Source organism: Haliaeetus albicilla, chromosome 9 (genome assembly GCF_947461875.1).
Source record: "Haliaeetus albicilla chromosome 9, bHalAlb1.1, whole genome shotgun sequence".
Classification (NCBI taxonomy): Eukaryota; Metazoa; Chordata; class Aves; order Accipitriformes; family Accipitridae; genus Haliaeetus; species Haliaeetus albicilla.
The window spans coordinates 9,225,590-9,242,279 of record NC_091491.1 but is presented as its reverse complement, the minus strand read 5'-3'; the positions used below and the strand labels follow the sequence as shown (position 1 = coordinate 9,242,279).

The following is a 16,690-nucleotide window of genomic DNA, read 5'->3' as shown; positions in this document are numbered from 1 at the left end:
TATACTATCTAACCTCAGGAGTATCTCTTGGTATGATAGCATTCAAGCATTCCAGTTGGGATGGGTATTACATGGGCTCCTGATAACTTTCAGTGACTCAGGTGACCTATTATGCTGACCCTTATATGTTTGCAGAGAGCAGCAGTTTTATCAAAAAGCTGTCAAATCTGCCTGCCCTGCTGCCTGGTGTGAGTGAAGGGGCTGCTTCTGAGGCAGGAGTGACACTTCCCTTCCCGTCTGTCTCAGTTACCTTTATTTTATAATATGTGCTTTTGACACTGTGTGTTATTTGGTATTGTCTACAATACTAATTCATAATTATATATTTGAAACAAAGCATTTTAAATGGCTTCTTATCTAAGATTTTGTTTGTTGTCTTTAGAGGTTATGTCCGTTGTCTATCTTGGTGTGAATGTCTTGACTGGGGGAAGCAGCTTATAGCCTGAGGAGTTGTTCTGTTCATTGGAAATACTTCACTGTAAAAAGCGTCTTACTTTCCTAAACATGAGTCAAACCAAAGGGGCAGTATTCTAATAAGCAAGAGGATTGTTTATTAAATCTGGACTTGGGACTGTTTAGAAGTTCACCCATAGTTGGTCTCTGTCTATACACATCACAAATCCCAGGCCTGCTTTTACTTCTAAAAATAATCCACAGAAGCCAGGGAAGAGTTTATTTTCTGTAATGGAGGGAGTGGCAAGGAGTTTTGCAACTGACTTGGGAGTTTCACTGGCTCTGATCTGTTATTTTGAGGAAAGTTTGAGTAACTTAGTAGTGGATTAGCCTTGAAAATAAGACTTGTCAACAGCAGACTAGTGTGTGGGGTTTAGGTTATTCTAAATCGAAAATGCATCATCCAGATGTGGATGTGTCATTGTTTGGCTAATGCAAAAGCAGGGGGAAGTGCTTTGACATGACATAAAAAAAAATATTCTTGTATCTGAACCTGCAGGCCAGCCATTTTAACTCTTTCATGCTTCTGCCTCGTAACTTTTGACACTGTATTCTACCTGGAAATGAGGCTGTTTCTGTTTAGTCAAATGAGCACTAGCTCAAATCTAAGGTCTTCCTACTTCTAAGTTTCTGTTTACTTTTATTCAGAGTTTTTTCAAAGTTCTGTGGAGTTGTCAGTCTTCAATAGTTATAGGCCTTTTTGTCAGTGTTGTGGTTTAACCCAAGCCAGCAACTCAGTCCCATACAGCTGCTCACTCCCTCCTCCAGGTGGGATTGGGGAGGGAATTGGAAAGGTAGAAGTGATAAAACTTGTGGGTTGAGACAGTTTAATAGGTAAAGCAAAAGCCACATGTGCAAACAAGGAATTAATTCACTGCTTCCTATCGGCAGGCAGGTGTTCAGCCATCTTCAGGAAAGCAGGGCTCCATCATGTGGAATGGTGACTTGGGAAGACAAAATGCCATCAGTCTGAATGTCCCCCCCGTCCTCCTTCTTCCCCCAGCTTTATAGGCTGAGCATGATGCCATATGGTCTGGAATATCCCTTTGGTCAGTTGGGGTCAGCTGTCCCAGCTGTGTCCCCTCCCAAATTCTTGTCCCCCCGTCGTGTCCCCCCCCCCCCCCGCCCCCAGCCTCCTTGCTGGTGGGGTGGGGTGAGGAGCAGAAGAGGCCTTGATGCTGTGTAAGCACTGCTCACTGCTCAGCAGTATCTACAACATCCCCGTGTTATCAGCACTGCTTCCAGCACAAATCCAAAATGTAGTCCCATACCAGCTACTGTGAAGAAAATTAACTCTATCCTGGCCAAAACCAGCACAGTCAGAAAATGCTAATCTGTCATTTAAGTTCAGATAGAGAATTAGAGACTAGATGTTAATCTGCTATAATGTCTGGTAAAATGCTAGTTTTCCATGTCTGTAGACGAAAGGTAAGAAAAATTTAACTGGAAACTAAAGTGTAAGATGTAAAACTTCTTGAGTGTTTCTTCCTAGTCTTTAAAGGCTATCTTTGATTGTTCCTGCTTGTTATGATGTTATCAGAATGGAGCTTTTAACTGAACTTGTTTTGTGAATGTCATAATTACATTGTGCAATGCCTTGTTGATAAATAAAACGGGATTGCTTACCCTTTTCTCTTTTATTGCTTCTAGGATGACTTGCGTAAAGAAGACTTCAGTAGCATGAGTGCTCAGTTATTGTATAAAATGTTCAAGTCAAAGACAGATTATCCTTTGCATAAGGCTATTAAAGTTGAGAGAGAAGATGTAGTCTTTTTGTATCTTATTGAGATGGATTCACAGGTATAATGAGACTTACTTGACCTATTTTCTAGAATTTGGTGTTTCAAATAACTAGTTTCTAACTACCAGTCTTGATTTTTTTTTTGTCACTAATTCTTATTTGCATGTTTATCACTGCCATAGCTACCTCTATGTATGTAATGGAGGTCTGGTGGTAACAACTCCATAAAGACATAATTCAGAAATGATTCATAACATTTCTAAAACACCTTGCGTGCAAAAGATCATGTCTAATAAAATCCAGTACCTGATAATGCTATATACATCTAAAGCTGAGTTGTGTCATAGTCAACTTGGCTGCTTCATGGCAGTTCAGTAAGCATCATTTCTTTGAACAAATGCTTTTCCTCTTTTACTGCATGTTTGAAGTAACAGGTGTTCTGTTTGGATGAACACTCTAAACAACTAGCAAATAAGTTGTCCCCCTTGTTGGGGGATGGAAGAATTATTCAAGTATTAATTATCAAGAATTATTGAATTAGTCCTTTAAGATGCCTCAAATCCTAATTGGAAGCTGGGACTGTAGCAGTACTTAGCACACTTAGGTGCTAATCCAATTGGGATTTGAAGTATCTTAAAGGAATAATTGAATAATTCTTCCTAGTTCTATGTTGAATATGCCTAAATAGGCAGCATCCTTTGAGAGTGTAGTAGTCTTGCTTCTTGTGAGTTAAACAAGGCTTGCAAACAGAACTCCTGTTTTCTTATTGAACAGTTCTCTGAGTAGACTCGCATGTGGTGATGCTAGTCTTCTAATTGTTTTACTGTGTAAAATGCACTTACCTAAATGCAGCACTAGTATTTTGCATTAGAGCTGAAGGCCTAGCATTATGGTAGTTGGAACGGGCTGTTAAAATATTATGTTGGGCTGGTGAACCTACCTCTAATGTCAATTGACTGAATTTGTGTTGTAGCTTCCTGGGAAGCTCAATGAATTGGATCACAATGGAGATCTTGCTTTGGATCTAGCCCTTGCCCAAAGATTGGAGAGTATTGCAACTACACTGGTCAACTACAAGGCTGACATAGATAGAGCAGACAAGAGAGGCTGGAGTCTATTACATAAAGCCATCCAAAGAGGTAAGTAAGCAGGATATGAAGCCTTGTTAACTTGCAGTTGTTCCCAGTGTGGAATATATGTTCCAAAGTCTGTTCCTGTGTCACTCTGTAGTTGACACTTCAGTTAGAAAATTGTAGTCAAGGATGAACTTTATCCTATTTCTTTCTTTCTTTAAACTTAAAAACAAACTCTTATTTGGGATCTGAAAGCTAGCCTGCTGGCTGGTGAATGAAACTTACACTACATGACATCAGAAGCAATCTAGTAGAGTAATGTCTGCTAAAGGAAGAAATGTAGGGAGATACTGAGAATATTCTAATTTGACAACACAATGTTTTTCTGACAAATAGTTGAATCAAACATGACAGCCTAATCACAAATTAAGATGAAGCCTTTTTTCTAGACCTGTGTTGAATGCAACATATGCTTCTTTGTGATTATGGTTAACAGCAAGGGTCCTTGCTACTGGACGGCAGTTTTAGGGGAGGGGAAAACTGACTGGGAGAAGATGAGGTGCAGGTGGAGGTGCTTCTGTGCCAGTGTGAATATCTTCAAAGCTCCAGTGGATAGTAGCATAGTTATCAGAGTGAAGTCTGAGTACAACTACATGATTATCTTGAGCTGTTCTCCACCTTAGAGTGGAAAATGCATCTTATGAGAACTGGAGCACAGTAGGACCTGGTTGCCATGGCCACAGTGTTCTGAAGGCTTTGGAGCAGCATCATCTTGGCTGATGGCCAAAGTCTGGTAAAAATCTGTAGTGAATGCCTTGTGCTACTAGTTGCCTGCAGTGATATCTCTGGCAGCTCTTTCTGTTCCAGAAACCCAAGCACAACAGGAATTGTACCTATGACTGGACCTCATGGGTATTGTAGTGCTACAAATTAAAAGCATGAGTTTATTTTTAACAGCAAGCTCTTCTGGACTCTTAGAAGTAGTTTAAGTTTTGTAAACTCAGCATACAGCTCCCAACTTCTTCCTTTAATCTCCTACGTATCTAAACAGGGTAATGCTGGTGTCTGATCCTGTGAATGAAACTTCAGCAGCAGGAATAGGAGGCCTTCTAGGCATAGGTCAGTGTTATGATGGCTGCAGCCCTATAAAGCACTAGAAAAATTGCAGCAGGCTGCTCTTCATACTTAATACTAGCATTTGTCCTCTAGTTCTAATGTCTGCTTCCAGTCTAAGCTAGAGCTCTGAGAATGAATGCTTGCTTTTCAGTAACCAAAGCTTCAGTGAATTAATTACTGTTAACAATCACATGTTCTGGAAATGGAGCTAAAGCAAATTGTCTGAACTTGCCACATGATTCTTACTTCCTATGATCACTGGCGAGTGGGGGAATGTTAGATATGGAAATCAGAAAGTGGGATTTTAGTTTTTACTGGCAGAGATGATACAGCAATCTGTATTGCCTAAACAGCTGAACAGTCATCTTTGTTCTCCAGTCTTGCATTCAGGACAAGCAGCTTGTGAATATATCTATTCAAAGTAGTCTCTGGAGTAAGGGAGACTTGTATTATCCTGAAGTCATTCTCTGCATCTTGGTGTTTCAAGTCCAAGGTTTCATGTACTGAAGTGGGCTTAAGTTCTGACTTCTGAGAAGCTCTCAACAGGGAGTTCTTAGGAATGCTGTACATGGTGGGTCCTAACTGTTGAAGCCCTTACCCTATATATAATGGAGCCCAAACTTTCAAGAGCAAAGTCTGTGTTATTGCTTGTTTATGTAGCAAGACTGAACAGATGATGACTAACTTCAACTACACACTTTTGACTGATGCCCTGGAATAGTACCTTTTGTTCAAAAATTAGTTATATATTTAGTATCATGATTTGTCCGATTGTGCATTAAAGCAGCAATGGATTTATCTTGATAGAGGAACTAGCAAACTCAGTATCACCATAACAAGTAAACTAGTGTGTGAACTTGAGTGACATGTAACCTCTGGGCAAAACACTTTTTCCAAGGGGTTGTTATGAAATCTTTTAATCCTGACTTTGCAGTGGAGTGTACTTGAAGTTACCTATTGCTAAGGCATTCTAAGAGCAGACACTTGGAGTGATTGTATGGTATGGAGGGAAATCATGTGTATCCATTTTCTGGACTTGTATAAAGTATATAGGGTATATAAAGTATCTATCCATAAATAACCTTGCTTTGTTTCACAAAAGGAGATAAATTTGCTGCAAACTTTCTCATAAAAAATGGTGCCCGTGTGAATGCTGCTACATTGGGAGACCAGGAGACTCCTCTGCACCTTGTGGCATCATACAGCCCCAAGAAGCATTTGCCAGATGTCATGGCAGAGATGGCACAGATAGCAGAGTCCCTCTTACAGGCAGGAGCCAATCCAAATATGCAAGACAACAAAGGAAGGTAAATACTGGGTCAAGTAAAGTCTGCTACCATTTTAACAGATAATGCAGTAGTGATTAGATGCAGCCTGCTAAGAACTTGCTCAGGTCTGACAGCAAAGCACAGGTGATCCTGGAAGCAGGAGAGGTGAATTCATTAATCCAGTTTGATACCTGTGGGTAGCACTCAAAGCAGAAAGCTGTGCAGGCTGAATGGTACCCTGTCATGACTAGTTAAACATAGCCCAGCTATAGAAAGCTGGGGTGAGTTGATTGTGTCAGAACACATGGCACATAATTAATTTGCCTTTATTGAATCACTGAACAGTAAAGCAAGCTAACTAAAATGACAAACAGTATTCCTGAAAGGTACTTCTCTTTGAAGCTGTCAGTGGAACTGAAATTATCTTAAAGAGCTAGTGTCTGCATTGTGTTTATCTGAAGTGTAGGGCCTGTAAACTGCTTTATGGGTTAGGTTGGGCAAACAAGTACATAAAATGACATAGAAGACTTAGAGTATATCAGCTAGTCAGTTCTGATAGGTCAAGCTCTTGTGCTTTTTCCCTAAAGGTTAGCTCTTATATTAGTGTAAACAGTTGCTTACTACTAAATTAACTGGAATCATGTCCACTAAAAGGGTAGATTGCTCTTTCAAGAGGTGCTTGTGCCTTTCTGAAAGCAGAGACAAGAGTTAACCCCATAAATCTGTAGGGGCATGTTGGTGACCATGGACAAAATCTTAAGTGTCTCCTTATTACTAATGTAACTCTACTTTGCTCCAATTACAGGACCCCATTACATGTCTCAATTGTGGTCAGGAATGAACCTGTATTCAGTCAGCTTCTCCAGTGCAAACAGTAAGTATCACTTAAATATGAAATACACTGAGGGTACCTTGTACAGTGAAGATATGAAAACTGGTTTAACAACTCTTCAGTGCCTTTTTGCTTTACAATAAGGCTAGCAATAGGCATGGGATGCAAAAGTGTAAAGGCTTTGCATAACTTAAGATGCCAGAAGCCAAGTAAGTTTTTGCCCTACTGTAAAGAGGAAGCAAATGGCATCTCTGTTTTTCAAAGAGGGCTAGGTGAAATGTAGCAATAACTTCATTTGTAGTGGAGCTAAAAGGAGTAATAAGACTCTTAAAATGTCTGAATATGTTCTTGAGTTCAACTTGGGTTCTGCTTAAAGCTAATACAGGTGATTTCTTAGGGTGATGAAGCAGAATACTTCATTTAACTTGGTTTCTTTGTAGTTGAATTTGCATTTCTTGTACACAGTTTACTCAAATACAAGAGGATTTGCCTCTGTTACATGTAGTGGGAGCCCAAATCTACAAGGGCCACACTTCTCCTAGGAGCAATGAGCTTAAATCTAGTAGTCACTAAAAGGTGTCTTGCTTGTTTCAGAGTATTCACAAATTCTCTGAAGTAACTAGAGCTACAGTAGGTATCTTGGCAAGTGAAAGTTGTCAGTGAGGTATTAGATAAACTAGTACAGCTGTTCAGACACTTGAAGCTAAAGCTGCATTGGGGAACCACTTTTTAAGGTATAAATTGGGGAACATTAACTCTTATTTTTAGACTAGACTTGGAGCTGAAGGATCATGAAGGAAGCACAGCTCTGTGGCTTGCAGTTCAGTATATCACTGTATCGTCTGATCAGTCTGTAAACCCTTTTGAGGATGCCCCTGTTGTAAATGGAACCTCATTTGATGAGAACAGTTTTGCAGCAAGGTTGATCCAACGAGGCAGCAATACAGATGCTCCAGACACAGTAACAGGTAAAACAGAAGTTTGTATTTCTGTGTAGGTGGAAGGCTTGTAAGTTAATTGCTTAATGCTAACTGCACTCTGAGGACCTGAATGAGGTTTCAACTGCATTTGCTGTGTAATGAATGGTAGGTGGTAGTAGCTTTAACTAGAGCTGGAACACTGACAGCCCCAAGCTGAGCTTGACTTTCAGGAAGTGACAGAAAATCTGGACTCCTTGCCAGGTCCTAGTATCCTCTTTACAGTTTCAAAATGTGTAATTGCTAAATGGTAGTGCACATCACAGACCGGCATTGCAAGGGGACTACTAGTCGGTAGGATTTTCTTTGTTGGCTTTGAACTTTAATGTTGCAAGGTAGTGTGGAAGGTGCTAGCACACTTGTTAGTATCAAAGTGTGGTTGGAATAGCACTTTAACAGCGTTCATGGTTTTTCTTTAGGAAACTGCTTGCTTCAGAGGGCAGCTGGTGCAGGAAATGAGGCAGCTTCTCTCTTCCTAGCAACTCATGGAGCAAAAGTCAACCACCAAAATAAATGGGTAAAAGCAGAAACTTATAGACTGTAGTCTGAAAGTTTCCTTATTTCTATTCAGAAATAAGATAGCAGAGATCCATCATTGTTAACCATAGCTTAAAGCAAGTTGGAACACCTGCTGAGCCTTTTGCATGTTTTCAGATATTTACTAGTGATCAGACACAATTGCGTTCTTGTGGCACTGTTCTTGCAGCATCACCAGTTGTTAATATGCTTTTAACACTTTCCTCAGTGCCTGTTCTAATAAAGTTCTTAAGATAGGCTAACTCTGGTAGTTTGAAAGTCCTAAGGACCTCCAGTTACTAGGAGTTAAGCTCTTCATGTCAATTCTTGTGGGCATAGTAGTTTAAAAGCTACTTCTCTTCATGTCCAAGCTGTTAACCTAGTACCCCCTTTATTAAAGGGAGAAACACCACTGCATACAGCCTGTAGGCATGGCCTAGCAAACCTGACAGCAGAACTTCTGCAACAAGGAGCCAATCCAAACATCCAGACAGCAGAAGCAGTGCTTGGTCAGAAGGATGCATCTTCTCCAACAGCAGAGAATGTTTATCTGCAAACTCCCCTTCACATGGCTATTGCTTACAATCACCCAGATGTGGTGTCAGTCATCCTGGAACAAAAAGGTAAGTTTTTTCTGGTTCAGACAGTATTGATGCTGTAGTGGATCAGTATGTCAAGATGGCATCTAAACTGTGTTTTGACAAACTACTAATAAAGCATGTCTTCCTGTAAACATTGTTTAAGTAGAGCAATTAATAAGACTGGCTAAACACAGTCTTAAATTCAAATTATCTGCTTAAGACTAGAAAATTAATTTGCCCATGAATCTTTCTAAATTTTCCACTATGGATGATGGACTTGAACACTTAGCCCCAGGCTGTATTCTAACTGTACAACTGAGATCCTTTTTCTCTCCCTGCCAAAGCATTTGGTTCAGGTAAATGCTGGAATCAAATATGGATAAAGGCATCTTTCTGTGGTTAGACTTCTGCCTTCCCCAGCTCTCAGTAAGACTGTTTTGTATGGAGTAATGCTAGTATTATAGTGGAGTTGAAACTTTGGTACTGAAATACTAGGAGGTAACGGTTTATTAAATGCTCCTAGTTCAGCTTCTTTCTAGCAGCAGGAAGGGAGTTTGACAGCTGAAGCAAGGCCTATTTTGTCTCCTACTATAAGTGGGATTTAGAAGGGAGTAGGTGAATTGGGGAGAATATCCTCCATCCCAGGGAGCTGAGAAGGAAGTGTGCTGCCACCATCTTGCAGTACAGCCTCCACTCCTCATTCTCAGAGTTTTGTATATGCCACTCTGTTTGGAGATAAAGGGAGCAATTTAAGCCTCTTAGCTAGAAAGTTGAATGTTTTTTAGTATAAGTATTAAGATTAGGCAGTAGTGGCAATACTACCTGAATCCTAAGCAGTATCACATCTGGGAAACTGAAGGTATCTTGCTCAGATCTTTCAAACTGACTGCTAAAGGAACGGCCTACTTCAAAATGGGACATTGCTACTGCTGCAGCTTTCAATGTGCAACTGCAGCTCAAGTACAAGAGCACTCTAATTCCCTGTGGTTTCTTTGTAGCTAATGCTCTTCATGCTACCAACAATTTGCAAATTATTCCTGACTTTAGTCTAAAGGACTCGAGAGACCAGACTGTGCTGGGATTGGCTCTTTGGACAGGTATGTGCCTTCAAAACAAGATGAGAATTTTTGTATGGAAGCTATGATGTGGATAAGATTTCTTTTTTTTTTTTTTAAAGACAAACCAGCAGATGTGTGTTCATGTCCTAGCTTGTGCTGCTAGTCAGAAGCTGTCAAGGAAAGCTTTAGCTAATTCTTCACTTTGTAAAACTGAATAGTCACATCTGACTCACTGATAGATTTCTAGCCCTACAGCTTACCTTCTTGACTAGCAGGTAGCATGGAGCCTCTTGCCCACAACTGTATTCGCAGTTCTGTGGAACTGTTCCACTGCGAACTCCCTAGTAGTTTTCATAGCAGATCACTGTATTGTCTGTTCATGGTTAACTCTGTTCTAGACACTGGTTAATACAGAATGCTGACCTTTACAAAGGGAAAATGAGCTACTTTAAGCAGCTGTTAAGGGGAATGGAACTTGAAATACTGATTCAGAAGATGCTTTCTTGTCTGAAATGTGGAGGGAAATGGTTTGGGGGGAAACTAGGTATTCCTGTTTGCAGCCAAGTGACATTTCAACAGTATCAGTACATCATCAAAAGAAGTGGCATGGTCACTACTGAATCAATTCCTACTGAGCTGGAAACAGTGACTGTATGGGGCATGGCTACTCATACTCTGGACTTGAGAGATGAGTCAGAACACTTGGTAATGTTTCTCTGTATGGCAGCGCTAGATGTCATCCATATGTAACAAACTTCTTTACTGTCTAGGCTTTTCACTTTCCTTTCCAATGAAAGGAAACTAAAATGTAGCTTTCTGTCTACCACTGCCCGTACCTGCTTCTGAGATAAAGGAGGAGGAATTAAGCTAAACATCTAATACTGTAATATTCAAGGGAATATCTTAGGAATGTAATACCAAAGTTAATGTTTGTTGGACAAAAGTCTGAAGTGATATGAAGGATTAGGCTAGGTATGGTTAAGGAGGATTCTATTACATTTGGGTTGGCAGAACTAATGGGAAAGCTCTGCTGTATACCAGACCGTATCTTGTGTCTTCAAGCAAGACCAAAAGGACTCAGTAATCAATATTCAATAAGTCTGTAAAAGAATATTCAAGCTGGGTAGAGTCATGGGTTGGTTAGCTCATGTATGTAAATTTTAATAGGCTCTAGCATTGATTCCGTGCACCTCTTACTGCAATTATTGAAATTGAAGGCTTGAAGCTTTATTTATTAATCTTCAGTGTCTCTGTTTTATAGAACTGAAGGTAAAATACTAATGAGCTTTAACTCTTTAGGCATGCACACAATAGCAGCTCAGCTGCTTGGATCTGGGGCGTCCATCAATGACACAATGTCAGACGGACAGACTCTGCTACATATGGCAATACAGAGACAAGACAGTAAGAGTGCACTCTTTTTGCTGGAACATCAGGCAGATATAAATGTCAGGTAAGATCTTAACTGATACAACACTCAACGGGATATGTATTTAGGAGCAGGTAGTTATGACTGCCTTTATATAATGTCTTAAAATTGGTTTCAAATCATGATTTGTGCATAGTTATGTGTTTGGTGGGTTTTTTATGGTACTAGTTATGGCTGAGGGATTACATATGTGAACTTGGACCTATATATAGTTCCACTGGTCAGTACCTCTACTTGAGGCTGCAGAGGGAGGTTCCACTTAATTCTAGGTAGAACAGAATCCTCTGTAACAGACTCTCAAGTCCAAGAAGCATGGTACTGAACTTCTGTAGTCTGATCTATTTGCTGGCTTGAGGGAGCTGCAAGTTTTCTACCATCTAAAATAATTGGATGCAGCTCCAGTAACAAGATTCTGATAGAACTTGCTTCCCGAGTTATCTCCTAGACAGGTTGATATTAGACTTAACAAAACATTTATCTGCTTACATGACTGACAGGCTTTCTTTGAAATTTGGCGAGCTCTACTGTAACGAATGTCATGGGTATGAACTACCTAATACTGCTGTTCTAACTTCAGTTTTTTAACAGTTGGTATTTCTGACTTGCTTGAAGTGTTGCCACAGTGCAGACAAGGCTGTTCGCTTCTGTGGCAGTAGGCTTGCACTGAAGGAACTCTGTTCAAATAATGGCTGCACTTAAGGAAGGGACAGTGTCTCTGAGCTAAGAACACTAACATGCTTTTCAAACTTAGAAATCAATTACTTGCTACTAAAGGGAGGGGTTAAAGGAAGGTAAATTACATAGCTGTGATGAAAAACTAACATGGTGCGTTTGCTTGGCTGTAGAGGTGTGGTCTGACCACAGCAAAAACAACACGCATGAAGATGTTTATTGGCGAAGCCAAGAATTTACTGTAATATGAGTCCAAACTTTATAGTGCAGGAGTAACATGCTTCAAAATCTACCCATTACAGAACACAGGATGGAGAGACTGCCTTACAGCTAGCTATAAAAAACCAGCTCCCTCTTGTGGTTGATGCTATTTGTACCAGAGGAGCAGACATGTCTGTGCCAGATGAGAAAGGAAATCCTCCTTTATGGCTTGCCTTAGAAAATAACCTGGAAGATATTGCATCAACTCTGGTAAGACTGTCAGTTGGCTTAATTTAGTCTCATTTTTGTGCATCTTGCTAGCAGCAATGGGCTTATCAGCAAAACTAAACTCAATGCATGAAGAGAACAGAGTAGTCTTATACCACTGTCTAACTTCTAGAGGTTTTTCTTCACCAGAAGTTCCTTTTTCTTGGGAAATCTTTTATAAACACTGTAGTCTGCATAGCCAATTATCTTGCAGCCACTGTGATAAAAGTATAGAATATGCTATCTGGATTCCTGATCCTGGAAAGAGTAATGATGTACTAAAAACATCAGTCTCTAGCATACCAGACTTATGTAATGATCAGCATCTTGAATAAAACTGAACACTCATATGTGTGCTTTAGAGTATGTGCTGGGTTTTATTGCATCTTAAAGTTCCATCAAGGCCTTTAAAGGCTTATATTTACTTTCAAGACTATTTACTTTCAGGCATAGGTGATCCAGCAGGAGAATTCCTGGACGCAAGTAGACCTCCTTATGTCTCCTTCTTAAGGAAGTTACTTGAAGGCTTTGTCTCTGATGTCCAGTTATTGTCTGCTAGAGACAACTATTAAAAAGCTGTGCTGATGACCTGAAAAGTACATCTTGTAACTGTACTTGACCATTACTGCTGGTATTGGATAAGAATCTTTATGGAGTCAACACTGAAACTACTTACGTATAAACCTTGTAAATAGTTTGTAAAGTGGAGTGGAACAAGTCTTATTTAAGTGCCACATTGCTTGAGTAAGTAGTTCTGTAGTACAAGGATACAAATATTAGGAATGCAAATATTAGAAATACAGTTACTGAAAAAAACTATCTCTGTTTAGCTGAAGAACTACCTCTGTTTAGCTGAATGTATAGGAAAGCAAGTAAATGGGCCAGACCTTCAAAGGCAATGTCTGCTGATGCTACTTGACTCACTTTAGGTGCTTGTCATTGCTGAAAGTGATGTAACTGTTAGCCAAACTGGCTTAAGACCTGTCTATTCAGAGTATATGGGTGAATATCTGGATTGTTAGTAAACACTACCTAATAAAGTATTACAGAGTAGGCAGATAAAATATTCATCCAGAAGACATTAAAGTAGCTTCCTGAAATTCAGTGACTGTCACAAGAATAGATAGAGCATCTCAAACTCTGCCTCTAAGGGATAATGTTTCAGAAGCATTAGTCAAGGGCTATATAAAGTAGTAGGAGCCTGCTGGAGACGAAAAAACTTCACTGCCTCATTGTGCTTCTCCTTCCAGGTTAGGCATGGCTGTGATTCAACCTGTTGGGGGTCAGGACCAAGTGGCTGCTTACAAACTCTTCTTCACAGAGCGATTGATGAAAACAGTGAACAAATAGCATGCTTTCTTATTCGCAGGTCAGACCCCTTTCTAAAATACAAACCTTCTAATGTGCATGTACATATTTTCCTAGCATAAATTAACTGAATGCTATTTTGAGCCAGTAACAGGTATGTGCTTCATTAGACTTTTGGTGGGTGGATGGCACTTACGGAATTCTGACTAATCTTAAAGACACATTGTGTTATCTATATTACTATCATGTTCTTGATGACAAGAGTCAAACTAAAACCAGGAATTTGTGCTTCTGTAGAATGTGTTAGCAGTTGTAAAATTTTTTCTGACCCTTGTTTGGAACAGTTTAAATCTGGATTAAACGTAATAAATGGACTGTATGGTATTTGTTTTAGTGGTTGTGATGTGAATAGTCCCAGAAAGCCAGGCCCAAATGGAGAAGGAGAAGAGGAAGCTCATGATGGACAGACACCCCTACACTTGGCAGCCTGCTGGGGACTAGAAGAGGTGATCCAGTGCCTTTTGGAGTTTGGTGCCAATGTCAATGCTCAGGTATGTAGAGAAATTCTGTACAGCTTCTTTGAAGCTGATTCTTTGCCTATAACACAGTGAAAACAAACTTTCCTTTCAGCTGTGTATTTTACTTCATAAAAAGAACATCCTTCTATTATGGCTGAGCCAATGCGATGACTGGCTGCAGTTCTACTTTCTTTCCTGTCCCTTTTTACGAGATCTAGTGCTTATCCACCCATATGATGACTTAACTCAGGAAGCTATACTGAAGGAAAATAATGATACAGAAAACTTCTTGCAGTGTTAGTTTTCTGATATAATGATTGAATTCAACTCTTCTGTCCCTAGTGTGAATTAATGGCAGGAGCAGGGCTGTATTCTGCTGTAATTGATCATTAGATCAGCTATAGTGTAAAGCTCCAGAATAATCTATTTTGTTAGCATGTTTGGGAAGTGTCTTCTGTTAGAGTAAACTGAGGTGATGTAAGTATGAATTACACTTCATTTTTTATTACACTGTAATCCTTAAACAGAAGCTTGACAAATAGCAACAAAAGGAATTAACGTATTACACTTCTAGGCCCTGATGCTATTGAAAATGACATCAAAATGAATGACACAACACATAGTCACAAAGCAGCCATGACTGTAAACTGCTGCTTGATACAGACAAATGATTGAACACCTTATTTGAATTTGCTAGACTTAAGTTTGAATGCTCATCTCTGCCCCCAAAATATCTGATTAAATGGGAAACGTTACTCTGAGCTACTTAAATGGCTGTATAGCACAGGATTGAGGTCAACCTATTTGGAGAAACAAATACCAATTTGTTTTACTTACACTGTGGATTTGAGCTCCCACTGCAACTGTTGGGTGTCCCAGCCAAAGGCAGCTGGGTATGTCACAACTAAACTAATAAGCTTCCTCAACCCTTCAGAATTAGGGAGGGATTTGTGTATTACTGAATCTTCATATAACCAACTTCTGCTTTCCTTCTAGGATGCAGAAGGAAGAACTCCAATCCATGTTGCCATTAGCAACCAACATAACGTTATCATTCAGCTTATGATTTCACATCCAGATATTAAGCTGAATGTACGTGACAGGCAAGGAATGACTCCCTTTGCATGTGCTATGACGTATAAAAATAACAAAGCGGCTGAAGCAATTCTGAAGAGGGAACCAGGAGCTGCTGAACAGGTAAGCTGGGAGTATTCAAAGCATGCTGGTCGTCCTAGTGCACTAGTTTGTGGTAACAGGTGTTCCACTAGCAATTTCTGCTTTGTCCTTTTATGGCTTTACATGGAATGACATTTGCCAGATGCCAGTTTTCTGTAGCAAGATTTATTGGGAAACTGTAGGTGTGTACACCTACTCGCTATGTGAGAGTAAGAACATCAAGGGTTAGTGTCTCATCAAACCTTATCTCATCTTGTCAGTACTAAATTGAGGAACAGGCTTATATGTATATAAGGAGAAAGTTCTAGCTCTACTCTTGTCTTGTGCTGGACTAGTACAAAAATAATCTATTTAGCTCTCCTAAAGCTATCCAAAACAGAAACCCTGACCTAAAGTAAGTGAATAATAGATGTTATGTTGCACTGCTGAACTATAAGACCTCCAACTGTATCTTCAGGCTTCTGGTGTGACACTTCAGGCAGCTGTTCAGGAGTTTCTTCCTACCCTATGTAAGTTTAATTACTAGTAAAGTATTTGAGTGCTTAGTGAGCTCTTGTAATATATCTAAAACATGGTTACAAATACAGCCAGTTCTAAATATGCTTTAACATTAGCTTTAAGGCAAAGATAAACAGCAACATGCACTTGGCATTAAGCCAAAAAAAAGAATACACTTTGCATCAGTGTGGCAGGATTGCATGTTGCTTCCTTCTCTGGTGTTAACTGCCAGATTGATTCAAGTTTGTCTCAATCAAGTTTATCATTGACTGCTGCTCTGTACTTAGGACAACAGCTGCTAACTTTTTGTCTGTCATAATACTCTCCAGTGTATGGTCAAGAAATGACAAGGTTATAAGGTACAAATAAAGTAGTCTAAAGCAGACTAGAGTGAGCAGTTGCAGCTGATAATTTCTCAGTTCAGTTATGTGATAGTCACATTTATCAAATAAGTCTCTAATGTCAAGCAGTGAAAGGAACAAGATTCTACAATTCACCTCAAGTAGAGGGAACAAGTATCTCTTAGTGAAAGTACATCCTACTACATAACAACTTGCTGTTCTACAGAAATAATGGACTTCATTTCACGTGCCCTTTCTGCCACAGGTTGATAATAAGGGTCGGAATTTCCTACATGTAGCTGTTCAGAACTCTGACATTGAGAGTGTGCTGTTCCTGATAAGCGTACAGGCTAATGTAAACTCCCGGGTCCAGGATGCCTCCAAACTAACACCTCTCCATCTGGCTGTACAAGCTGGCTCAGAGATCATTGTGCGTAATCTGGTATGTACTGGAGAGTAATTTTTCCTGTAATTAAAAATACACGTTCTGCTTTAATGCATATTGTCTCTAGGCTGGAGAAGTCAGCTGAAGGTGACACCGTTCTTTCTGAAACGGAACTCAGACTTGCATAAAGTTCCCTTAGCTTGTACTGCTAGCTGAGCTGCATCAGTAGCCTTTGCATGAGCATGTTTGATTTGCAGCAACTACTAGGTAGTGTGGCTCA

At 39.8% G+C, this 16,690-nt stretch overlaps 1 protein-coding gene across 2 annotated transcripts in view; it reads left to right on the top strand.

The window, feature by feature from the left end:
• Positions 1-16,690, top strand: part of ANKFY1 (ankyrin repeat and FYVE domain containing 1) — a 35,558-nt gene that overhangs the window by 11,565 nt on the left and 7,303 nt on the right. For both annotated transcript variants that reach the window (XM_069791460.1, XM_069791461.1), the window contains 14 exons: positions 2,104-2,253; positions 3,168-3,333; positions 5,486-5,690; positions 6,457-6,525; positions 7,252-7,451; positions 7,880-7,977; positions 8,377-8,599; positions 9,556-9,654; positions 10,915-11,068; positions 12,019-12,187; positions 13,435-13,553; positions 13,887-14,043; positions 15,007-15,207; positions 16,291-16,467. In XM_069791460.1, the coding sequence (XP_069647561.1) occupies positions 2,104-2,253; positions 3,168-3,333; positions 5,486-5,690; positions 6,457-6,525; positions 7,252-7,451; positions 7,880-7,977; positions 8,377-8,599; positions 9,556-9,654; positions 10,915-11,068; positions 12,019-12,187; positions 13,435-13,553; positions 13,887-14,043; positions 15,007-15,207; positions 16,291-16,467 (2,187 nt within the window). The remainder of the gene's footprint in view (positions 1-2,103; positions 2,254-3,167; positions 3,334-5,485; positions 5,691-6,456; positions 6,526-7,251; positions 7,452-7,879; positions 7,978-8,376; positions 8,600-9,555; positions 9,655-10,914; positions 11,069-12,018; positions 12,188-13,434; positions 13,554-13,886; positions 14,044-15,006; positions 15,208-16,290; positions 16,468-16,690) is intronic.